Source organism: Lagenorhynchus albirostris, chromosome 15 (genome assembly GCF_949774975.1).
Source record: "Lagenorhynchus albirostris chromosome 15, mLagAlb1.1, whole genome shotgun sequence".
Lineage (NCBI taxonomy): Eukaryota > Metazoa > Chordata > Mammalia > Artiodactyla > Delphinidae > Lagenorhynchus > Lagenorhynchus albirostris.
In genome coordinates, this window is record NC_083109.1 from 28,272,560 (window position 1) to 28,299,086 (window position 26,527).

At 44.8% G+C, this 26,527-nt stretch overlaps 1 protein-coding gene across 2 annotated transcripts; it reads right to left on the reverse strand.

Moving 5' to 3' along the window:
- Positions 1 to 3,980: 3,980 nt before the first annotated feature.
- FKBP1A (FKBP prolyl isomerase 1A) lies at positions 3,981 to 16,739 on the reverse strand. 2 transcript variants are annotated; one of them, XM_060123305.1, is made up of 4 exons: positions 16,644 to 16,665; positions 10,716 to 10,828; positions 7,006 to 7,170; positions 3,981 to 5,079 (listed from the first exon to the last, which is right to left on the reverse strand). In XM_060123305.1, exons 2-3 carry the CDS (start codon positions 10,824 to 10,826, stop codon positions 7,042 to 7,044), a joined length of 240 nt encoding a protein of 79 aa, XP_059979288.1. In that variant the 5' UTR covers positions 10,827 to 10,828; positions 16,644 to 16,665; the 3' UTR covers positions 3,981 to 5,079; positions 7,006 to 7,041. The 2 variants fall into 2 exon arrangements, with proteins under 2 accessions (XP_059979288.1, XP_059979289.1); XM_060123306.1 differs by lacking the exon at positions 3,981 to 5,079 and adding an exon at positions 5,087 to 6,643 and having other exon boundaries at positions 16,644 to 16,739.
- Between the last annotated feature and the right edge of the window lie 9,788 nt (positions 16,740 to 26,527).

A 26,527-nucleotide genomic window follows, 5' to 3' on the forward strand; every position in this document is an offset into this window, starting at 1 on the left:
GCTGTTTTCCCGTGTACTCTAAAGGGCAGCTGCTGCAAAGCCTGGCTTCTGATGGTTTGTAATCAATCTGCCCGATGCATGTAGGGAACTCGGGGAACTCAGAAGACCCACTCTGGGCAGAAGCCAGGGGAGTGCTGCCCTTGGCATTTTAATTTTAATGCATTTTTGCTGTCAGCTGTCTCTTATTAATTCACTGAATTTAATTAGAGAGCTGAACAAGAATCCCTCAACTCTGCTTTCTCGGTGGTTCCTAAGAACACGGTTCAGTCCAAGGCTGTCAACCAAAGTGAACCCACATTTATCCAGGAAGCAGGTGCATGCTGAGGGCAGAATTCTTACAGACACACATCCCACATGTGTCAAAGACAAATCTAAGTTCAAGATAAAGTTAATAAAGCCTGTTTATTCAGAAACTTGCAGCATGGGAACTCTTTTGCTGTCACCTTTGCTTCAGCAGCAGTTCAAAGGTGTCAGGGAGTATATTTTATTGAATAAAAAGGAAATACCGACGCGGTATCTCATTGGAAAACGTTCCCGTAAGGCAGGATTTGTGGAACGAGGGACAGACTAACCAGTCAAGTACATTTGGCCATCCTCGGTTAGCTGCAAGGGGCCAGGCAGTTTTGGGACATTTCAAAAGAGGAAGGGGCAGAGGGTGTGTGGCCAGCCCTTTCCTGGAACAAACAGGGGTCAGTAGAACGCTTTTTTGTAGTCAAAACTGTCATCCTGGTTATTGGGGGGCAGGGGAGGCGTGTGGCCACATGATAATTACAGTTTTAGAGCTGGAAGTTATCTTAAAGTTCACCTGGTCACTCTGACCTACCATGCATGCCCCAGCCCCCACCCCGAATCCATTCAACAAATGGAAACACTCAGAAACAGGGTAGTTCAGTGCCTAAGCTGTAGCAAAGGTCAGAAGCAGAATTAGAGTTCTCCTGAATCTTAGGACTGTGAATATAACTGTCATGCTTCTCAAAAATAAAACAAAAACGAAGAAAAGGAAAATAAAGTCAGTAGATCCTGGATACCGTTCTGGGGCTCAGAGGCGCTGGGCTTCAGGGGAGCCAGCACTGGGGAAGGGGTGATGTATCTCTGGTCCAGATCAGTCAATTCTCCACAGATTTAATTCTGACCAAGGACCATGAGGGAAAAGTGGGTGGGTGGATGGGTGGGTGGGTGTCTCGAAAAAGAAAGTGCTTGTTTTTTAAGGAGACCATGGAAGAGACAACCCATTTTCTGCCATGCGACGTAGGTGGGGTTTGTTTTCGGTGTGTGGGAAGAGGCTTATACAACTTGGCAACACGAACTGAAAGTCATGAAAATCTTTTGACCCTACAGCCCTCCTTCTAGTGTTTTATCCTATAGAATCAAGATATTTAGGAAAGAAAAAAACTACATGTTTAAAGATGTATACTGACTTTTTAATAAAAGCAAAAGATTGGAAATAACCTAAGTAACCAACAATAGGGTGTCAGGAAACGTGAAAGACTTTGAAAGAGCTTCCCTCCCTCCCCAGTTACTGGGTGTTCCATTTACCCATCCACCCTCCACCCTTCTGGGTTGTCTCCACCTTTCACTCTCTTTAAGCTACCTTACAATGACGTACATTGAGGGAAACTGATAATGCAGACGATTCTTGTGCAGAGAAATGCAGATTTCATCCAGTGGAATTTAACTGATTGTCTGTGGATACTGGCCAATTTTGCCAGTTTTGTATATATTAAGCAAATTCATTTCAGCATTCCTACTGGACTTATTATTAAAACGTCTTACTGGTTCTCTCATTAATTAATGAGTTAACTGAAGTCTTTAACATGTTCATTTTGTATTTGAGTCATGATTTTACTTCCTAAAAACATTTGTCCTTTAACAAGGTGGTTAAGGGAAATTCCCTGGCGGTCCAGTGGTTAGGACTTGGCGCTTTCACCGCCGGGGCCCAGGTTCAAACCCTGGTCGGGGAACTAAGATCCTGCAAGCCATGGACAAAAAAAAAAGGCAGTTAAATTTAGTGTATTCATTTGATTTTATTTACAGCCCTCTTAAGATAGTTATAAAGACCTTACAGCAACAAGAACAAATATTCTTAATCAAAAACATTCAGTGGAGAAAAAACCAGAATGCAAAATTTATACTAGGCTGTGTGACTAAAACTAAAAATGGCAGGTGCCTAGGGCAAGAACTAGAGGGGAAGAAGCAGAAAAAAACTGAAGTCTGATTTGTTAGAGCTGTAGAATCCTGGAGATTTTAAAAAAATCCTGATTTGTTATTTTTCTATTCTGTTATACATTAAAAGAAGCAAAGACTCTGTACCAGTTTCCTCTTGCTCAAATTGCCACTGTAACAAATCGCCACAAACTTAGTGGCTTAAAATAACACAGATTTATCATCTTACAGTTCTGGAGGTCAGAAGTCCAAAATGGCTCTCACAGGGCTAAAATCCAAGTGTTGGCAGGGTTGGTTCTTTCAGGCCCTAGGGGAGGATTCTTCTCCTCACCCTGTCCAGCTCCTAGAGACTGCCAGCAGTCCTTGGCTTGTGGCCCCTTCCTCCATCTTCAAAGGCAGCAGCATGGCATCTTCAGATGTCTTTCCGTCCTCACATCTCTGACTCATTTAAGGACCCTTGTGATTACACTAGACCCACCAATGTAATCCATGACAGTCTCCCCACATCAAGGTCCTTAATGTAATGACATCTGCAAAATCTCTTTTGCCATGTAAGGTACTCACAGGCTCTGGGAATCAGGATGTGTGCATCTTTGGGGCCCATGGTTCTGCCTGTCAGATACCTGACCCTGATCCAGACGATCTCTTTGAACTTTTAAGTTCAGTGAGAACTAAAAGCTTCCCTATGTGTCTGAGTGAAGGAAGACATAGCATTTAAGATTATACTGAAATTAAATTCTGTAACAGGCAACACTATGGTAGAAAAAGCGAAACAACTGTTGCCTCTGGGGGTGGGCTAGGGACTGACTGGGAAAGGGCATAAGGGAACTTTCTGAGATGATTTTCTGTATTTTGATAGGGTTTTAGGGTACAAAAGTGTAAACAAATATTAAATTCTAATGGTATCTATTTAGGGGAAATTGTAGCGATGTCTGCTGTTTATTCTGAAATGTAACATAAAGGGACAGAGGGATGAATAAATATGTGATAAACAGGTGTACAGTAACATGTTTATGGCAGAATCTAGGTGGTGGGTATATGGATATTCATGAGAAAAATCTTTTATTTGTTGCTTGGCAATTTTTATAAAAGAATTTTGGGGAAAATAAGACATAACCCTGAAATGATACTCTGGTGACTTAAATTAATAAAAGGATGGATTTGGAAAATCATTAAGCAAGTCTTTAAACCATCTCTCTATTTAAAATCAAAGGCTCTCAACCAGGGAAATTGTGGAAGGTGTCTAGAAAGGTGTGGGACACCACAATTTTTGGTGTCCGTGACCAGAGGAGGGGAATATGACTAGCATATACAGGGTAGGGCCAGGGAAGCTACTGCAACCAAACCGTCCACGTGACAAAAAGCCTCCACACCAAGTGTCACCAAGGAACACGTATTTAAAACCCAAATCTTCCCCTTCGTAACATTTCATCAATTTGCTGGTAACACATCCCCAAATGGGTGGTGGCTCGGTTCTGCTGCTGGTTGCATCCCCGACTTCTTGGCAACCACAGAGAACCCAGCATAGAACTCTACCCAGACCACACATTTAATGAACATCTGATGATGGGCAAGGGGGTGGGGCTCCCTGACGACCCCAGCCTGAACTCCACAAAGTTCCCTCCATGGGTGAAGATGCAGATCTACTGCCCCCCATCCCATCTCCCAAGAGGGCAACGGGGAAGGACGTTCCTGCTGCAGTTCTTCTGCTAAGACACAGCCTCCAGCACTGCACCCCCACTGCCACGCCCCAACCCCATCCCCTTGCACCAAAGGGCAGGGGGAGGCACCTGAAAGTAACCACCATCACACAGAGCTGAGAAAAGCCAGCATAAAGCACTTTTATTGCAATAATAAAACTTGAAACTCATATGTAGTGCAGGGGGTGGGGTGGGGGTGGGCGAGAAGGCAGCAATTTCTCTCACCAAATCACTACACAGGACAGCAGAGGGTGAGAGGGAGGAAGGAGAAGCCAGGAAACTCTGAGATCAGCAGGGGGAGCTGAGCATCAAAAAACAGGAGATGCTGAAGCTGTGATGACCAGCATCATTTTCTTAAGACAACACTCAGGGATTTGTCATGATGGCTGGGCTTTCATGGGTGTTAAGTGTCTACAAACAGCACCTTCAATTTAACTTTCGATTAAAGTTCTTAAAATTTAGGAAGTGGGGCCTGGATAGCTATGAGATTACAAAAGTCCTAAATATCCATTAGAAAAACCACAGGATGGAAAAAAAAAAAAAAAAAAAAAGCCAGGCCATGAAGAAGGCTTCAGAGGTCCCTGCTGGCCCGGTGACACACACCTGTAGTGTCCAACATCTCAGTGAAAATGATCTGCTTTCAAAAGGCAGAGGGTTAAGGGGAGGGTGGGGGTGGGGCAGTGGAGGCAAAGGCTCTCCCCTTCCCACTTTAGTTTTGGGTAGGGCTTTTAATTCAACCCGAGGACATCTCTCAACTTGGAGAATAATTCGGCCCTCAAAAGCGCCTCAAATCTGCTATGGCTTTGCAGCGCAGCAGCAAGAATGTTTAATATATAATAGATAAAACTTTCATCCAAAAAAAAATAAAATAAAATAAAGATTCTTGCACTCCCCCCAACACCAATTCCTATTCTAAAGTTAACCCATTATTTGTGCTGTTGATACTTGACTAGTACTTAACTGGAAACCTAGATCCAAAGGACTGAAACTCAATCTTCACCCCAAAACGAAAACAAACTAAAATGGGTAACTTGAGGTTTATGGCATATAGTTCAGGTCAACACACATACGAGGAGAAAGGGGAAGAGCAAAGCCAGTGACAGAACACATTCAGTCAAGGAAGATGTTTATACAAAGAGTGTAGTGGAACATCAGGAAAAGCTCCGTACGGACTCGCTGTGCGCATCTGGAGGCGCCAGATCCTTCCATGGCACATCTGTTGGGGACAGAAAGTTGGTGAGTTCCAGCAACTCAGTGCTTTTTGGGTGCAGTAGGGACAGCCACAGGCTGCTGCCACACCAAGTCCCTTCCCTAACAGCTGTGAGGTCTGACTTGGCCCTCGCCCCTTCTGCTCCAGCTGGGGAGGGCCCACTGGGCTCGGGCTGGATTTCCAGGTGAGCAGCCTCTTTCTGCTCACCTTGGTTGTGTTTTTTTAAACCTAAGGTCACATTTCTGTTGCTGAGGATAGCAGGAGAGGCAAAGTCCACCAATGCAGCTGACAATACAGTTTCCCATTATCAATGAGTCTCCAACCTGGCTGCATATAGGAATCACCTGGGGGCTTTAAAAAACCTGAACACTTGGACCCCACTCCCAGTGGTGGCGGTTAACTGGTCTGGGGGGTAGCCTGAGCATCAAGAGAGTCTTTAAAGCTTCCCAGGGGCTTTAATGTGCACAGCCCGAAGCTGGTTTTCCTCATGTTGAACAGACCGAGAAAATGTCTGCAGTCTTCATTCACTCACTCGAACCTGTAACTTTCTGGGTTTGCCCTTGGGCTTTCCCTCAAGACCCTTTCGAGAAGCTCTGAGCTGTGCTTTGGCAGTGTGTGGGGAGGCTTAGGCCAGGGTGACTCATAGCCATTCAGCCCTCTCTCCCCTCTTTCTCCCCTTCCTCTGTCCTTCCAGATTTCCAGAAAGCCTGTTCCCAAATCAGGGTAACTCCAAGGCTTCCTCAAGTACATTATGTTCAAAGGACTCAGCTTTCCAGGGTGAGGACTAGGTGTAGACCTCTGGGCAGAGAGAGGCTCTATAAAGTGTCAGAATTCCCTCCCGGCAGGAATGACAAGTGGAGCAGCCAGCGTCCTCAAACCTGACCAGGCCTGGATGACCCAGGTGTTTAGGGATCAAACCACTGGGAGGAAATAGCTAATGATAAAAAAGGCTCCTCTATTTTAAAAAGTCCATAGTAGGACAAAGGTACTCCATAACAGGCTGGCTGCCACTTGCTACCATTTTCAAACAAAAGCATTCTCACCCAGCCCCTGGCTGTGACCCTCTGGTTCCAGGGGCGGGAGGGGAGCAAATGCAGAGGTCTGGGGCCATGTGGAAAGAAGATGACAGACATTCATGTGTTTTATGATTCTAATACCCACATGAAAAGTTAGACGCCATTAGGATATTGAGTTTGGTTGCCTAGAAATGAGGGTAGAGGAAGGAAAAAAAGGTCCAGGAAGGAGATGCAGAAAAGGGTTCTGTCCTAATTTGCCACTGTCTGGATGTGACCTTGAGTAAGACCTCTCTCTCTCTGGGCCTCAGTCTCCTCACCTGTTGCATAGAAAGGCTTAGGTCCCTAAGAGCCTCTCGTAGACTGAGAGCATCCTTTACACTTCATAAGCATCCTTAGGCCTCACCTTTCAACCCACTGATAACAAGCTGGCCTGCTGTCTGTCCTCGTGTGTCCTGGGCTTGCTCCCCGAGGCAGGTGGCCCAGGTGGTAATGCCTCTCTCATATCCTCTAACAGGCAGTAACCACAGACTGTATGGATGAGGGAGCTGCAGAAACTAGGCAGGGCAAACAAAGTCAGTCATCCCAATCTTACCTCTAAAGAACTAAAATGCTGGCACTAAAAATTTGGCCTATATTTCCAGTTCCCAACTCAGTTTTAGTTTATAGGCTACATATAAAAATACTTAATTTAAACAGCTACCATCAGCTCCCCATCCCCACGAGTTCTTTCAAGAGCACATGCCATTCCTTTCCAAGGTGTACACTTAAAACTGAAAGGATAGCCAATAGAGGAAGAATGTAAAGGGAAAAAAACCCATGGCATTTTTGGTTCTCTCCGATGCTCATCAAACACTGTGCCTGACTTGGGAGGAGCAAAGGGAGTTAAAGGAAGGTCCTTCAGCACTAAGATCCTTACCCAAGAATGGGGAGATCAGGGAGGAGGCCATTCCTGTCATTCCAGTTTTAGAAGCTCCACATCAAAGACGAGAGTGGCATTTGGTGGGATGATGCCTGGGTGCCCAGTGGCGCCATAGGCATAGTCTGGGGAGATAGTCAGCTTGGCTCTCTGACCCACACTCATCTGTGAAAAGAGCAAGGAAGAATGAATGAGCTGAGGCACCCCCCAAATATCTCCTTAAGAAGCAGAGCTGTGGTTACCTGCCAGGACGGTGTGACTAGGACATTCCAGTGACTGCACGGCTGCCTGGGCAGCGGGCACACCCTCTATGGGATGTGGAGGTAGGCGATCACGCTGGATGAGCCCTATATCTGGCTCCAAGGTAGCCGACAGCAGATAAAATTCCCTCTCGCCTCCCAGAACCATCAGGCTCTCAAGCTTTCTGTCCAGGTCCCACCGATCTGACTCTGGGCAGCCATCACTCTAGAAGTGTCACCACCTAATCCTTCAGTGGCCTGTCACTAGAGGCATCTATACTCTTCAAAAAGGAGTGCTTTGATCAAAACTTTGCTTTAAAAGAAAACACACAGAAAGTAATATTTGAGGCAGTATACTTTTCTATACTTTCTAGATTTATACTTGTACTCAGAAATACAGAAAAACTAAAAAGGACAGTATGATTTTCTGGGGTACAAACTACACTGTACAAAGCAGCATGCTACCAACTGTGTGGAAAAGAGGAAAGTATATATTTATACCTGCCTGTATAAACAGAAAACATCTTTGGAAGGACACAAATAATACCATCATTTCTCTATGGGGAGAACAGAGGGTGGAGGGAAATTTTTCACTTATTAAAATGTATTTGTAGTTTTTCATTTTCTAATCAAATACACAAGCTTAAGTACTTATTTTCTGAACAGTGAACAGGTTCTCTGCTCTATTCCCACCCTTTACCTATCTTTTTTAAGTCTCCATGTGTGCGTTTCTGGCTCTCTGACCCAGAACAAGAGATGGTGACTGAAGAGAAAGCTTCAGGCTTACTTCCTACAGCTCCCTTCAGAAACTGGGACATGTTGGACCAAGGTAGTAAGGATAGTTGAAAGCATATGGCTTAATCTAATAAAATTCAAAACAATCATATCCTTTTACCCAGCAATTCCACTTCCAGAATCTGCTAGCAACCCAAATGCCCACTGCAAGGGGAGTGGTTTCACAGCACATGTGCACCACGGGTTAGCCAACAGAAAGAATACAGTGGCCTTAATTATACTAACATGGAAAGACGTCCAAGACACATCGTTAGATGAAAAAAGCAAGCTGCCAAAATAGTACATGTGGCAGGATTGCAGACCTGTAAACACAGAAAACCAGAACACAACATCAAGAGAATAGGAAAAGGGGCACAAGACAACCTCCCTTCTTCCTGTGCTTTTAACTTAGTTGCTAAATAAATATTCTACAGAGGCATTTAAAAGAAGATGCTCTATGTAGGTCTCAGACCACCCAGACTTCTCACAAGTAACAGAGCTGTGACTGACCCAAAGAACCCTGGGTGCAGGGGGAGACTGGGCATCTCCCCAACACCCCACCATGCCTCACCAAGCCTGGGATGTGAAATAGACTGGTAACACTATCTTGGTGGCAGCTATGGCTCCTGGAACACACAACACAATGATTGTTCCAGTGCTGGAACAGCCACAGAAGATGAGTTGTGGGGTGGACAATGGTTGGCATGGGAGATGGGGGATGGGCTACAGACGCAAGAGCCTGCCAGACTTCTGGGGTGGGAACAGGACGGGACAGAAAGGTATAGTTGAAGAGGTTTCCAAAGGGAAGTAAGCCACAAAGATCCTCTCCTTTTTGTACTGCCAACCCTCAGTCATGCTGGAACAAAAATCTAGACACCTGGGAATAGGATAGCTTAAAGTTTCTGAAAGTTAAGCAGTTTATTTGGAGATAAATCAGTGATATTTTATAGAGGAAATAGAGCAAAGTGTATTCTGGAAAAGAGAAAGACAAATCCTTCTCTCCACACTGGTTAAATCTCCAATTCTCTTTGGTGAGAGGAAGTAGACTAATTTATCCATCGTGGCAGGGCCTATTATAGAGCTTGCTGGGTCTTATGCCACCGTAAACATCCCTTTACCTGGTTAGTGCCAAGAAGAAAATTCCTGGGCTTAGTGGAAGGATAAAATCCAACTGAAATTTGGCAACCCTGGGTCCCCTACTATCTACTGGGAATTTTGAAGAGTTGGCAGAACAAAAGCTGTTTACACAAATTGGGAGGTGAGAGGTGAAGAAACACACTTAAGACAAGCAAAATGACTTTCTCCATGAGTCTGACCTCTCAGAAGTGGTCCGACACAACATGGTCAATAGTAAGACAAACACAAATTAAAATGATACCGAGATAACATTTTTCACTCATTATACTGTCCTGAAGCCAAAAGTTTTTAACAACACACTGTGCTGGAGGGCCTGGGAGGAGCAGGCACCTTCACAGCCCGCTGGTGGCAACTCAGTGTAATCCCCACAGATGGCAACCTGGCAGTAGGTCAAAATCCAGTGCGCACAGCCACTGAACCACTCACTCCACTTTTAAGAATCTGCCTATGGCAACACTTGCACAAATGTAAAATAAAGTCCATTCAAGATTAGTCACTGAAGTATTGTTTACAATATCGAAATACTGGAAATGACCCAAATGGCCATCAATAGGGTACTTGTCAAATAAATTACAGCACACCCAAGGGAATCCAGGGAATCCAGGCATACCTCATTTTACTGTGCTTCACAGATACTGTGTTTTTTACAGATTGAAGGTTTGTGGCAACCCTCTGTTGAGTAAATCTATTGGTGCCATTTTTTCCATAGCATTTGCTCACTTCATGTCTGCCACATTTTGGTAATTCACTCAGTATTTCCAACCTTTTCATTATTATTATTTGGATGGCGATCTGTGATTTTTGATGTTACTACTGCAAAAAGATTATGACTTGTTGAAGGCTCAGATGATGGTTAGCATTTTTGTACAATAAAGTATTTTTAAATTAAGGTATGTACAGCTGACCCTTGAACAACACGGGTTTGAACTATGTGGGTCCACTTACACGTGAATTTTTTTCAATACTAAATACTACGTGATCCGTGGTTGGCTGAGTCCCTGGATGAGGAACTGCAGACACAGAGGGCCGACTGTAAAGTTATACGTGGATTTTCAACTGTTCAGGGGGCGGGGGAGGGATGCCCCTACCCCCACATTGTTCAAAGGTAAACTGTCCATTGTTTTTTTAGACATGATGCTATTGCACACTTAACAGACTATAGTACAGTGTAAACATAACTTTAATATGCCCTCGGAAACCAAAAACTTCACGTGACTTGTTTTATTGCAAGATTTGCTTTATTGTGGTGGTCTGGAACCGAACCTGCAATATCTCTGAGGTCTGCCTACACTGTGTAGCTCTATGAGGAGGAGAGCTTCCTCCTCTTTTATATCCTGGTATATAAAGTATCAGATATGGATTAAGTGAAAAAGCAAAGCACAGAACAATGTGTGTGTGTGTCTAAGAGAAAAAAGGGGGGGGCACTTAAAGAAATTCTACAAGAAACATTAATAAAAGGAGTTATTTGGGTGACAGAGCTAGGAGTGAAATTTTTCCCACCTATAAACGTAATTTAAGAAATAGACACTAGGAAACACAAAGAAACAACGGAGAGCATACCTGGGCAACCCCTTCTTCCCAGCCTCGGATCACCTCCTGCTTACCCAGCACAAACTTAAAGGGCTTGTTTCTGTCCCGGGAGGAATCGAATTTCTTTCCATCTTCAAGCATCCCTGTGGAAAAGGGCAGTTGTAACATGAGCAACGAGGAGTAATGACATGAGGCAAGTCAGAGTCAGCAGCAGAGTGCCAGTCCCACGGGCCAGCACTGGAGGGCCTGGCAGGGTGTCCTAGGAGGATTTCCTGTGTCCTCAGTGGGCCTCTGAGGAGCTGGGGTAGTCCTTCTACTCCAGGCTTGTGAACGCTCTTCCCCAGCTCCAAGCAGTAAGTTGATACAGAGGCAGGCAGTAGTCTACCTTGTTCTGGAGAATGGGGAAGTGGACACACTCCTAGCAGGAATTCCCAGCACCCTGTGGGTTTCCTCCCAGACAGAGTAACTGTGGGCCCTTTAGGCACACAGAACAGCTCAAAGTCACTCCATGTGCAAGAAGCCATATTCCTTCCTCAATTCATTCGTCACCTTTTACAGAGATGTGGGTAGTGTCAGAACTTAACTGAACTGGAGGATACCAGTTGGTGTCGGAGAATCAGAGAAGTGGCATTGGAAGACACCAAAAACCTTTCACCAGTGAACTGCTAACGACTCTGAACTGTGGGCAGTGTTTCTACTACGAGTCAGAGACTGGGCTAGGCACTCTCCACATATGAACTTATTCAATCCTTCCCACAGCACTGTCCCCATTTCACAGAACGGAGGCAGAGAGAAGTGAACTTGTAAAGCTAGGCTATAAATCCAAAAACCATGTTCATTCTACTATTCCAGCTTCCCAGAAGCGAGACAACCCATAATGGCAACCTCAACTAAATGGGGGCATTCCAGAGATGGAGATGCCAGAGGGTGAGTGCCACGACAAAAGACGAATAGACACCTGCAACTCCTTGCTCAAAAAAGACCATCACATTGGTTTCTCCGGAAGCCAGTATCAGCCAATTGTGATAGCTATCACTGAGGTCCTGAAAACTCACACCAGGATCCTAGACTGGAAGGGGCCAGCCAGTTGCTGACATGTAACTAACACAAAGCTGATTTCATTGGAGGCGGAGATTGGGCAGCCACCATGGTTCTAAATTAAGCAACACTCAGAAGACCCAGCAAAACACAGAAGTCTGTTGTGTTTGTATGTTTTCAGAGGTGGAGGGAAATCCCAGCCTAAAAAACAATGTCAACACTGGTAGGTGGAATGGGGAAGCAGAGACCAATTGACAGCTTTATCACAGCCACCAGACTTTCTGTATTTTGACAAAATAGGAAACGGGGTGGGGGAGGCGGGAAGGAACTGCTGTCCTAACAGAATAGGAGGGAGAGACAGATGTCCTGGGTGCAGAGTGGGTGCTGACACTGCCTGAAGCCTGGAGCTGAGGGCTGAGAGGGAGACGGGAGGATGGAGATCTACCCATGCCAAGTCAGTGCAGAGCCAGGAACTGGCACCCCAGAACTAACAAGCTGGGGTGTGCATGTAGCTCCTCCTTTACCAGAACACAATCACTACCTGATAAAAGGAATGATAAACGGCAGGACTTGAATAGTTTTTTATAAATGAGAAACTGGGAGAAGACTAGGTCTCCACTTTCCATAATACTACGGACGTTCCCTTTAACCCATTTCAGGTTCTTCATACACTGAACCCACCCCAACTGAACTCAGCCATTAAGGGTGAGAGGAGACTGAAGACCAGAATTAGTCTCTTCCTGGTCTATGCTCTTTAGAGCAGACCCTGAGTAGAGCCCCAGGGCTTCCTGAGCAACCACGGTAGACAGGTAACTACTAGGTGAGGAAGCCACGTGGGAAAGAGCCGAGGATGGGAGGGTGGTCCCTGGCCTCTAAGTCCTGACTATCTGCAAAGGCTGGCTGGACAAAACTCAAAGAGAAAACCTGCCCAGAGGGGCACCTGAAACACAGGCTGTAGCACATTCCAGACCTTTGGAAAACCCAGACGCAGCACCCCCACCCCCCATTCTAACAACATCAAATTTCCAGGAGCAGCAACAGCCTGGCCCAGGAGACGAACTGGAATCAATCCAAGCCTTCCTCCTATGCCAGAGTTGGTGTGAGGTGGCTGTATGGGCCAGTATGGGCACTTGGACCAACTGTGAAATCTACTAGAATCTTGCAGGAAAGACCTGCCTCATTGGTTAAAAAAAGAAACACATCCAGGAGGAAAGCTCCTGCCCTCCCTTCCTGTTGCATGCTGTCATGTAAGGATGTGACGATGTGATGTCTGGAGCCATGGCAGCCACCTTGTAACCACAAAGTCAGCCAGGAACCCCAGAATGGTAGTCCCATTGCTCTGAACCAGCCCCAAACCACCTCCTTTAAGACCTGCATTCTGAGGTGATTAAAAATCTGCTTTGCCTTAAGTCAGATTTCTAGTTACTTGCAACTGAAAGTAACCTAATTGGAATGAGGTAAATATTTTATTTGACATTTACTTAGTACACCCCACTGCAGCGCTGCCATGAGAGAAGTAACAAAGAAATGGAACTCAACAACCCACATCAGTAAGAGCTATCACTGTGACGACAGACCAGTGTGTTATTGCAGGAACCAGTACACACATAAATGTGTATAAATGAAGCAAAATTTACATGTAAGTTACTATGTGGCATGCACTTCTCATTTTTAAAAAGACTGCTGATTTTGACTGCCTAGATTTATTTCATGATACATTAATGGGTTGCAACTCACAGTTTAAAAAAATACAGTATACCTACAAAAGAATTATACTATTTCCTACCAAATTTGAACATGCACCCAATCAGAGCAAGATCGTATTTTAACTGCAATAAAAACCACTGGGTACTGAGACAGACTCCCTACACTTTCCTTTTATTCCTGATCAAACGTATTGCCAAGCAACTTCTAGATGTTACATGCATCCATCCTGCTTTGCCTGAAGGTGAGATGTTTCAACTGTCTGACTGGTACCAGGCTGGAGGCACAGGTGAGACTCAGCCTCTACCTGCTGCTGAGCCAAACTGGAGAAGTGGATGCTCTTCAGTGCAGAGACTGTGGGTCTGGGAAAATGTCCCCCTTAAGCTTTTCTGGGACACTGAGGGGCAAAAAGAAAACATTAAAGCCAAGATACAGGATTTCTAAGTAAAGGGGCTTTAAGCAGGAGCTTTGCCAAGGATCCGTATTCTCCTACCCTATTTCAGATGAGCTGTTGTCCCTGGGAAGAAGACATGAGCCTCTCTCCAGAACTTGAGAGCATGGTCATCCTCTGTCAATCTCACCTACTTCCTCGGAGAAGAAATCTTCACAGTGACGGTTAGGTGGTGGTGTTGGGTAATGGGTTCCTTATATGTGAAGAGGGAATTTCCTATAATCTAAGTCCAAAGGGTAAATGATATCCAAAGATCTGAGCAGGATGTCACACAACTGGCAAAGGCTAAAGGGGCCAGGAGGTGCTAGAAAAAAGGCTTCTCCAACGCGGAGGAAGAGACCACCTTCTATATGGCTATAATTTGCAGGGTGAGGAAGGAGGTGATGCAAGAGAGGAAGCAATGTCCATTAAGAAGCAGGAATGAATGTGCATACAATGCTTTCTGGAGTGGGAATTAGGTTTGTCGGTACTGAATGCAGAACATAAGAGAAGCTGTAACATCAAAACCAGTAGTTTTGGCCAAGATGGAGGAAAAGGGATCAGATTTATCCTCCTAACTAAACAACCAAAAATTAAAACAAAAACAAAAAGACAACAAACTAACAAAAGAAAATAAGCGAAATGAAATGAAAAGAAGAGAGAGAAACAACCCTGACAATAGTTAAACACTTAAGACACTGGACACTGCAATGAAAAACTGTGATCCCTGAGAGATGGGAAACTAACAAGGCGAGCCCTATGACTGCCCCAGCTTATATCCTTGGGAGTTTCCAGGGAGAAGAAAGTGGGATGGAGCTCAAGTCCACAGGACAAGTACCAGGGAGGAGAGAGCTGTAGAGGAAGACCCCCAGAGGTATACAGAGGGTCCCCCTTGGGTATTCGGTACAGTAAGTACTAATCAATGCATGTGTTTGAGGAAGCTTCTCAAGGCCTGGAAGAGCATCCAAAGGTTTAGAAGAAACAGTGCTCAGAGCTTACACAGGGCTGGGATCAGTGTCTGTTCCCATCAGCCAGACTGAAGAAAGTAATGGTTCATGACGCACTGGGTAGGAAACCCAGGAAGATATTGCCTCATCAGTGAGGAATAATCAGCCCCAAACTGAGCACTGCTCGGGAGCCCCCTAACAAATCGTAAAAGCAAGACCCCAGGGACTTCCCTGATAGGCCAGTAATTAAGACTCCGTGCTTCCACTGAAGGGGGCATGAGTTTGATCCCTGATGGGGAACTAAGATCCCGCATGCCGCGTGGTGCGGCCAAAAAATGAAGGAAGAAAGGAAGAATTAAAAAAAAAAAAAAAGCAAGACCCCAAAGGATCAAACTATTTCCAAGTAACTTAAGTGTTTCCCAGTACAAAGCTCAAGAATATTTTTAGGAATAAAAATATGCAGCACCCCAAAACATAAAATTCACGTCTAGCATCCAAAGATTACCAAGCATGCAAAGAGGCAGGAAAACACAACCCACAATGCAACTAATCAATCAATTGAAAACAACTCAGAACTGATACAGAGGTTAGAATTAGCAGAGAAGGACAATAAGATTTAAGTCAAACTTCCAGGGATGAAAACTACAATGCCTGAGATGAAAATTACAGTGGGCTTTTAGAACAACTGGATATCCGTAGGCAAAAAGTAAAACCCTGGATCAACCTTCACATCATAATCAAATATCAACTAAAAATCAACTCTAAATGAACACTATAAAACTTCTAGATGAAAACATAGGGAAATAATCTTTGTGACTGTGGGTTAGGCAAAGATTTCTTAGATATGAGGTTAAAAAGCACAATCCATAAAGGATAAAATGAACTTCATCAAAAATGAAAACTTCTTCACTTTAAAAAATACTTTTAAGAGAATGAAAAGTCAAGCCACAGACTGGGAGAAAATCTTTATGAAGCATGTATCTCATAAAGGACTTGTGTCCAGAATATATAAAGAGCCCTCAAAACTCAACAAGAAAACAACTTAATTAAAAAAGGGCAAAAAGATTTGAATAGATTTCACTGAAAAAGATAAAAAAATGGCAAGTAAGCACATGAAGATGTTCAACCTTATCATCATTACAAAAACTGTAATGATTTCACTAGGAGGTATGACTACTACCGATTAGAATGAGTACAACTAAGAAGACTCATCATATCATGTATGTACTGGTGAGGATGTGGAGGAACTGGAATTCTCACACATGGCTGGTGGCAACTTAAAACAGAACAACCATTTTGTAAAACAGTTTGGCCGTTTAAGTTAAACATACACCTCCCATCTGACCCAGCCATTCTACTCCTGGATATTTAGAGAAATGACACTTATGGCTATACAAAAAGACTTATATACACAAACATTCACAGCAGACTTACCTGTAACAGCCAATAATTGGAACAACCCAAACATCTGCCAACTGATGAACAGATAACCAAATATATCCATACAACAGAAAATTATTTGGCATTAAAAACGAATGAATTATTGAGTGCAAGAAGCCAGACAAAACAGTACATACTATATAATTCCACTTATATAAAACTTCAGAAAAATGCAAACTGACCTATGCTGACAGAAAAACATATCAGGGGTTGTTGGCGATGGGAAGAAGGGGGAGGTTTCAAAGAGGAACAAAGAAACATACCAAAACTTATGAAGCTGTACACGCTAAGTAGCAGCAGTTTACTGCATGTCAATTATGCCTCTGTAAAACTGTTATTTTAAAAAAACAGGGAGAAAGGGAAAAAAGTGAGATTTACTAAAATCCTACATATGTTTACCTCCTACACCCAACCTGGCAGTGGATGGCAGGTGCTTCCTCTGTCTGGGAAGGAGCAGGTAAAGCAGGCAGCAAGTCAAGCCTCAGCAGTTGTTCCCATTTTAACTCTGGACATCTCCGTGCCAGGACCTGGAGCCCTTGAACAGTGAAACCACCTGCCAAGTTAGCACTGTAATTTCCTAGAGAAAGCACGCTCTGCTGAGAGAAGGCAACTGAGGTTACAGTTCAGACGTGACAGCCACTCTTAGCAAAAACCTGGATCACCAGCATGACCTTCTAGCTGCAGAACTGACTGATTCCACTTCTGATTCCACACAAATCTATACCTCATGACCCAGAAATTGCCTAGGATAGCCAAGTATTCTCCATTTCAAGAATTCTCGTCTCTCCTGACTGAACGCAGCTCAAGGTCACAGACCGGGACTCAGAGTTCTATGTCCCTGTGGCACTCAGCTCAACCCCTGGCACTCACAACACTGGCACTCATGAGCACTTTTCGATTTGCTTCATTTGCATGATTTTTAAGAACTAGCAGGACAAGCGTGAGGCTTCCATTTCTGGACCTCTTCCCTATATGGTGAGAAGAATCTGAGGGGTAGTCCCAGAATGGCAGTTTTTACTTTTGGCACTTTTAAATTACTAGTCAGTAAGAAAAATGTGAAAATTTGGGGGGTCTCCAGTTAAATGCACAAGGCCATGAAAAGAGTGAAAGCTATGGCTGCCTGAGGGACTGTTAAAGCAGCCTCTGGCTGGAAGGCAGTTGACATCACCTTCGCCTGGGTCTCCTCCCAAACTGTTTTAGCTGTTCTTTGGGGGAAGAACTAGACTCAAATCCCTGGAGAGGGAGCAGGAGGGCTTTAAAAAAACAGAGAGAGCGTGCGCATGAGCGTGGGGAAGTCTCCAGGTCCTCTCCCCCCAGCACTCCTCCCACGGCTCGGCTCTTTCTGCTGCTCATCTGTTAGGGAGGGTTCTTTCTTGCTCCAAATGAACCAGCAGAGGCAGACTTGGACAGCAGCTGCTGTGCAAAGGTCCCTCGGACTGTGTCTCTGATGCTCAGCCCATGTCACAGAAGCAGTGGTTAAGACCCAAGGCCAAGGAATTCCCTGCCTGTCCAGTGGTTAGGACTCCAGGCTCTCATTGCTCTCTTATTCATGTCCAATGTTTGCTTATTAATCCTATTTTTTCTGTTTTCTAGAAAACACAGAGGCAGGAGCTGTCAGGTATAATGGTTAAAGGCATGAATCCTGGAGGCTGGCTCCACATTATTACAGTAAGTCCCTGCTGGTCTCCCCGTTTCTGCCCTTGCTCTCCTGCAGTTTAAATTTGACATGGCAGCCAGAGTGGCATTCTTTTAAAATACAGGTCAGACCCTATTACCCTTGTGTTCAAAACCCTCCCCTAGTTCATTTCACTCAGAATAGAAGCTGAAGTCCTTATGTCTCTCATTGCCAAGGGCCCGGGTTGGATCCCTGGTCAGGGAACTAATATCCCACATGCTGCGCAGCCAAAAAGTAGAAAAAAATTTTAAAAATAAAAAATAAAAAAATAAATAATAAAATAAACAAAAAAATGTTAAAAAAAAAAAAAGACAAAACCCAAGGAGCACCCCTAGCTTATCATTTCACTTACAATCCAACAGAAAAGGAGCCACCTCTAGGGCACCCTGCTTTGTGGAAGGAACAGTCCGCAAACACCCTCTACCGGGTAAAGGAAGATGACTTAAGAAGGCACTGAAGCTATGGCCTCACCACTTGTTGTAGTTAAAGCTCATGACTCACAATGTGGTTTTCAGTAGCTGATGAATTTCTGCAGGTGGTTTTCACAGGCAGCATTCTACAGGGCCCCAAATATGGCAAGTTTTAAAACTAAAAAACAAAAAAACCCAAACCTAAACCAAACAATGACAACAACAACAAAACAGAATATCCCAAACCCCAAACTTCCCAAACTATATTAAAATTCTTGCCACTTTACAGTTGGGAGACAGAGAAAGGACTTCTACTTTTAACTCAATACCAGGTAGTTTCTTGAGTACAAAAAAGTGCAATGGTTGAATGGTGGTGGGGGAACCAAACTGAAAATCACCAATTTTTCTGAAGATTTGCCTTTGAAGCTACTTGGAACATCCCCAAATGGATGTACTAACCTAGGCACAGATGGGCACACTGACCTAGGCTGAGCTGCCTCCCTTCCTCCTTACTATATACAGAAGCTCTCTCAACTACCGTTTACTGAGCTGCCTGGCCAGAGACTCTTATAGAAACCACAGCCTGCACAGCCTCGGGCTGTGAAAGCTCCTTCGTGCCCCAGTCTCTAGCTCATCCTCACTCCATCTTTCCCATGTGAGTTTTATGCTTTCCAAGGGTCAATCAGCTATGTTTATTCCCAAATCCATTTATGTCAGTTATACTTACTGAAGATAGATAATATAATTAAATAGTGTGTAAATAAATGAAATATGAGTGTGAACAGAAAAAGTACAGTCCTAGCTGATATTTTGGAAATACTCAATAAGGCAATTCACTAAAAAATATTGCTAGTGAATAACTGTGTGTGGATGAGACTAAATGTATGTTCAGAGAAAGAAGTCTTAAAAACCTGGAAAGGTTTGGCACTTAGATGACCTCACAACAGTCCTTGCTCTACTTTAAAGAAGCCAAAATCAGTTTTTGCAAGAACCTTGATAGGAAACTCCACCAGAAGACCCACCCTAAAAGAAAGACACGGCCCTTTAGTAAATGATATATGTTTGGATTTAAATAAAATGTTTAGAGGAACCAAGTCACTTTTATGATTAACATATCAACTATCCCCTTGTCCCAATCATGATGGGTGAGATTCTACACAATGAGGCATTAATTCAAAGCTTATGTCTTTGTTCCACTTCCAGGCCTCTGCAGTTGAACTCAGGGTAGCCTTCCTGAACTGGAATTCTGAGAACCCCATGCACGTGCTATGATCACAAGTCAAATTCCGACCCAAAGAGAGAACCAGCTTCTGCTTCCCCATCACACAAAGTGCAAGAACATTTCTTATCTGTTTTCTGAAAATGCTTCTAACCTTTGGTTAAATTCCTTTAGGTTCTATGACCAAAAGTGTATTTTCAAAGGAGGGCCCATGCACAGAATTGCAGGATGCAAACCAGAATGCAAGCTCTGGTGGGCATGCCTTTCCATTTTCTATTTTATCACAATATAAGAAGACTGCCACATTATGTCTCATAGGGGTAGGGAAGAGATGCACAAAAGGAAACACTACTTAACAGTGGCTATCTGGAAATGGTAGAAATATGCATGATCTTGAATTTTTTTCTTTTTTCTGTTTTCCAGAAAACACAGAGGCAGGAGCTGTCAGGTATAATGGTTAGAGGCATGAATCCTGGAGGCTGGCTCCACATTATTACAGTAAGTCCCTGCTGGTCTCCCTGTTTCTGCCCTTGCTCTCCTACAGTTTAAATTTGACATGGCAGCCAGAGTGGCATTCTTTTAAAATACAGGTCAGACCCTATTACCCTTGTGTTCAAAACCCTCCCCTAGTTCTTCGTTTCACTCAGAATAGAAGCTGAAGTCCTTAAAATGGCCTACAGGGCCCTGTAAGAGCTGCCACCCCACAGCACCACCTCTCTGACTTCATCTCTGATTCCTCTCACACTTCTCCACTCGAGAACACTGTTTTCTTATGTTCTGTATACACACACCAGGAATACTCCCACCATAGGGCCTCTGAGCTTGCTGTTTCCTCTGCCTAAAATGCTCTTACCCAGTCACACGGATTACTCCCTTACCTCCTTCAGGTCTTTGTTCAAATGTCACCTTCATTGTTCTATCTAAAGTTTCAACCTTCTCCTGTTCCCTCAGCACTACTGGCTAATGTCCAATGTTTGCTTATTAATCCTATTTATCATCTGTCTTTCCCATTACAGTTTAAGATCTATGAAGGCAGGGACTCTGTCTTCTTCACGCCTATATTCCTGGTTCCCAGAACAGTGCCTTGCATATAACAGATGGTCAACAACACTTGTAGAAAAATCAAAGGCACCTTTGCCCCCACCAGGCCTTGCACACACTTGGCAAGCCCCTGAGCCACACACATCCAAGACCATGTCGCACTTCTAGCCCCAAGTGCGGGTTGCTCAAGGCACTTCCCTTATAATGTTAAGCACAAGGGAAGGCACTCCCTACAAGGTAGGCACCTCCAGGGCAAGGTTGAGGCTCCCCCCCTGCCCAGCTCCTAATACATTTGTTGAATGACTGAGGGAAAGGTTTGGTGTGCTGACCTGTGTGTGTGGGTGAGAGAGGAAGGAGTGGTTACAACTGTATCAATCCAGAGGGATTGGGCAAAGTCCAAAATGTTGTAAATATTCTCTTTCTTATTCTAACCCAAAGGCAACAGAAGTATGATACCAATCATAACAGGAATGTGGGCTTTCCACACTCCAGCTGGAGTCTAATGCCAAGTCCTAACTGACCACTCAAAATGGTCACTGAGTACCTACTCCACGCCAGGCACCAACGGGGAGAGAACCTGGAGAACACCACTTGTGTGGGTCTGGCCTCCTGCAGCCTGCAGTCTCCTGAGGAAAGGGTAGATGTAACTACACACAGCCTGACTGTGGGGAAAGCAAAGGACCGGAGCCTTGCTGGAGACAGAGGCGTGAGTGTGTGTGCATGTGTGAAGACACACGTTAGTCAAGGGTCAGGGGAGACCCACTGAGGGGGTGTCACTTAAGCTGCAAGAAGAGCCTGCCATGTGGTGGGAAGTGGGGGCAGTGTGGCTGCACCTAAGCACAGGGGCAGAGACCTTCCTGGGGGGAAAGCTTGGTGTGTTTGGGGAACTGAATGCAGGCCAGGATGGCGTGAGCTCCTGGGAAGGGAAAAGTAAAGGCAATGAGAGCAGAGACAGCAGCATCCAGGAGCTGATTATTCCCCCTTTTCTCTCCCTTTCCTCCTCCTGCTCTTTATACTGCTAGAATTTATCAGGCCAAAGTTAAAGGGGCCTGAGAGAAGAAATGCAAGGACTCAGTTGAGTTCCTCAGTAGGTAAAAAAAAATAGGAAAAACAGAAATATGAATCAACAAGTACTGCCATGAGCACCAAAGGGAGAACTGGATAATACATGCCTAAGTTATCCAAAACACCCCTGGCCTTTTCCATGGGAAATAGCAGGTGACACTACTATTTTTAAAGAAAACTCCAAGGCAGACAAATGAGCTTATAGATACAATGAACTCAATCAGTACTTTATAAAAATCAGTTTTTAACCAGCAAACATGTTCAAGTTAAAATTTTTATGGTGTAAATTATACCCAATAAAGTTGTTAATGAAAAAAAAAAAGTCTATGAGACCCACTGAAAGGAACCAGAGCTCTTTGCAGAGGTGACTGATGCCAGTATCAGAGAAGTGAAACAAGGAAATGATTAAAAATAGTGGGAGCATGTCAAAAAGGTACTGGAGCCTGCCTGAAGGGGCTCCTACTGGCCAATTTTGGGGCAATGTGAGCACCAAAAAGAATAATGAATATCTATGATTTTAAGGCTCCAAGTAAAATATGAGCTCCTAGTATACTAAAAACAAACAAATAAACAGAGGGGGGGAAGTCCCTTGTCACCATGGGGGATGACTATAAAGCCAACTCCTGACCTTGGTGATTGGTGATTAAAGAATTAAGTTTTACCCTGTGTAATAGTAGAATGGTAGTTAATAAATGTAGAAGATATGAAGAAAAAATTTTAAATTACCACTTTGTAAATGCCAATGAAATAGTTTCTTCTGGTAAGAATCATCAATTGATGTAAAAACCAGTAGGTGAAAGGTTGATGAGGAACAGAGCACATGGAGGATGTCCAAGCACTTCACAGACCGCCCGCTAATTGCAAAGGGTAAAATGCCCCTTCATAAAAAAGATCAAATTTAGCATTACAAATAGTGATGTTCCCCACGGTGTGCTGAGTACAAAGTGCACAACATTCTGTAAGAAGTCTTCACGTTAAAATGTTTTAACCAGAAACTATTTAGACATTTCAACTCCTAGTTTACTGGAAATCAAGGCAGTGGAAGGAGTTAGACAACAACCAAGAGAAAACAATGAGACAGACATGGGGTATTCTATAAGATAATAAGCCTTCTCTCTTTGGAAAAGGAGTGTGAGGTATAAAGACTCTTCTAGATTGTTACTATAGACATAATACCCAACTGAACCTCAACTGAATTCTGGTTTTCACTTTGAAGACAACTGGGGTAGATTCAATATGAATTTGGCTTTAGATACTACTGAATCATTTAAAATTTTCTCAGAAGTGACCAGTAGCAGGATAGGGAGAATACTCTCATTCTTACAGCATGCTCAAGAACTTAGAGGAGAAGTATCATGATGTCTGCAACTTACATGGCTCAGCAAAAAACCCGACATAGATATCTACCTACATATACCTATAAGTAGACAGAAATGGCAAATATGACAAAATGTCAACCATCGTGGAATCTAGGTAGTGAGCACATGGTATTTAATATTCTTTTTTTTTTTTTTTTTTTTTTTGTGGTACGCGGGCCTCTCACTGCTGTGGCCTCTCCCGTTGTGGAGCACAGGCTCCAGACGCGCAGGCCCAGCGGCCACGGCTCACGGGCCCAGCTGCTCCGCGGCATGTGGGATCCTCCCGCACCGGAGCACGAACCCGTGTCCCCTGCATCGGCAGGCGGACTCCCAACCACTGCGCCACTAGCGAAGCCCTATTATTCTTTTTTCATTTTCTCTATGTCTGACAACTTCACAAATAAGAGTTGCATGTAGATGCAACAATACTATGAGGTCTTTGGTTCACTTAAAGTGAGCCTTCTTCTGCTCTCACCTGTGGAAGAAGAGAGCTCGGCATCCGTGTGATTCTGTTTTTTAGTAATCACAGTCCCAGAGGAAAGAAAATAATGCTTCCATAGCAAGGTCTATTTTCAAAATGTTAAAATCCAGTTATGTTAAGGAAACTTGAGGAGAAAAAGGACTGACACCTTAACTTGCTCACACAGCCAAGCTGATGTAGCCCAACCCTGCCCCTCTCATACCCACCAAGAAACAACAACAAACACTAAAAACCTCCCTTGGTCCCCAAATTGAAGAGAACGCTTTCTTAGCCAATATATTCTGTAGGCAATGTGTAGGCCTGTTTTGAGGTGAATCCTCACTCAGATTCATCTCTTTTTTATAATTACCTATTTCCCCATCTGTGAAATGGAAGGGTGATAAGGTCTCAGCCTATCCAACTCTGCCAATGCTAAACTGCAGGGACAATACACCACTTAGTGCCTAAGACGCAGGGACCTTTAATGAGATTATGTGCAATAACAGCGTCACTGTTGCTGCTGCCCATCCCAGAATGCACCTGCCCCCAGCAACTCCTCATAGCAGGCACTGTTACTCCCATTTTACAGATGACACATGGAAGCTGAGAAAAGCAGATCAATTCACCCAAGCTAAGATCTGAACCCAGCAAAGGACTCACATCTTCTTTGGGGATCACTGTCCACCTGGTACAACCTCTGCACACTCTATACACCCAGGACACAACCGGGGCCCTGTTTCTGCACTTGCCACCAAGAGCCCACATAGTAGCCAGAATGCAGTGTGTCCTGTTAAAGCCCAAATCAGCTCATGACCCTCTAATGGTTCATCTCAGAGAGAAAGCCAGTGTTTTGATAATAACCTACAAGGCCCCACCATCACCTCATCTCCTGCCACTTTCTCCCTCACACAATCCACTCCAGCCATGCTGGCCTCCTCACTCTCCCTCTCATACACCAAGCATGCTCCAGCCTCAGGGCCTCTGCAGTAGCTCCTCCCTCTGCCTGGAACACTCTTCCCTAGACAGCCACACTGCTCACTCCCCAACTTCCTTCGGGCAAATATTAAAATGTCATTTTGTCAGAGGCCTCTTCCAACCACCCTCACTAAAAGCAGCAAATCCCCTTCCCAGGTCCTCTGCTTTAATCTCTCTCCAGAGCTTCTCACCACCTGACGTGTCACACCTTTGTGCTATTACTCTCATCCCCACCAGATCAGGTCTTTGTTTAGTTCACTGGCTGTGTCCCTGTGCCTGGCTGGTTTCTGTTGCTCAATCTGCTATAGGAAGGAAAAGGGTCCTGTTGTGGCCCCGACCAAACAGTTACAGCCTGTCTGCCTGAAGCCACCACACATCGCAGAATCCATCTGAGCAGTCTCTGCTGGGGGCGAGCCTTCCTCCAGACATCAGATCATCAGCCAAGAAACACCCAGCAGGGGAGTGGGTGGAGTAAAGCAGAGGAGAGGGGAGACAGAGGCTAAAGAAAAGCAAGGGGCTCGGCTGGGGAGGGGGCTGCAGGAAAGGGACCACACCTGCCCTGGGAGCTGCATCGTCCCTCCAAGTGGACCTCCTGAGGAGATGAAGCCAAGAGACCCTTGGTTTTTCTCAGTCAGAAGCCAGGCTATAGACACCTTAAACCCGATCCCAAGGACAAGATGTCAACTATAAAAACAGAATTCTTCAATCCGCTTGAGGCTGCTCTGACAATGGCAGGCATGTGGCCTGCTGATGTGAGTAAAAGGGATGTAAGCCTAGCTGTGTGTCAGGACAAGCTCAACTATAAAGATGATGAGGCTCCCGGAGGCAAGGAGAGAGCCATGAGGATCCACTTGATCCTCAAGGCACATATCTGGCAGATCACCATTCCACCTCCTTCCTCCCACCTCAGTGCCTGCCTGTCATGCTACTAGGAGGTGCTTGGCTGGTGACAGTACAGTTTGCATTTTCCCTTCTGGCACTACGATGAGGCGGCACAGGCCTTTTTTGGGGCGGTGCCCATGCTGTGCTCTGCTAGAGGCCACAGAAGGTATCAGAGGGAGCCCAGAGAGTAGCATCCAGGATACAACTGGCAGCCACCAGTAGCATTTAAAATCCATGTGGTCAAAGTCAGTCTGTGATGATCACATCTCTGGTGATTGAGAGAAGATTTTGGCTTCCTTACTTCCAATGCTGATTCTTAGAAGCTGCCCCCAAATCAGCTGTAGCAGACACCTGACCAGAGCGGACTGGATCTAGAGTATTCACCCGACCTGAACCTGGGTCAATGAGATTCTCCCTCCTAGGAACTGTAACCACTGGAGCCACACAGCCAAGCAATCTGAGCTAGATCTGCAAAAGAAGACAGAAACAGGGCACGGGGGTGGGAGGAGGCTGGGTGGGCAGGCAGGAACGTCCACCATCTACAACTTGGGAGAAGCAGGAAAACAGAGAGCTGTAACAGGAGACTACTGAGGCAGGCAGGTAGAGAAAAACACAGATGAAAAGTAGGAGCATCATGAGAATTTCTCCATTCTCGAGGTCCAGTGGGCCTCTTGCCTTTGAGGACCCCCAGATTTTTATGATACTCCCCACCATGTTCCCTCGAGATGGATTCTGTTCCCAGTGCCTTAAAAGCCATAACTGCTCTAGATGAAATCTCAAAGCGCCTACCCATTCCTCTCACGCCCCCACAGGTCTCAAATGGGTTCTTTCTGGGAGGCTGGTGGCAAAGACCCACAGGAACAAAGCCGCCTGCCCAAGAACAGCCTATTCTGTGAGTGTGAGAGGCAGAGCTGGCTTCTCACCAGGGCGTCTCTGTAGGGCTTATCAAAAATGAAATAAAAAAGAAAGCTTTTGTCCTAATGCATGCCAGGGTCCTGCTGCTGTTCTGGGAACGTGTGGGTGGGTGCCGCCCTCGAGGAAAACACAGACTTGGAGAAGAGGCAATGGGAGCCCTGATGGTGCTCTGGGTCCCACGACCATCTGTTCTCTTAGGAAAAGGCTCCAGACATGCTGTGCGGGGATACTTCACCAAGAGGCACAGTGAAATGTTGTTCTGCCTACATGTGGGTGTCCAGTC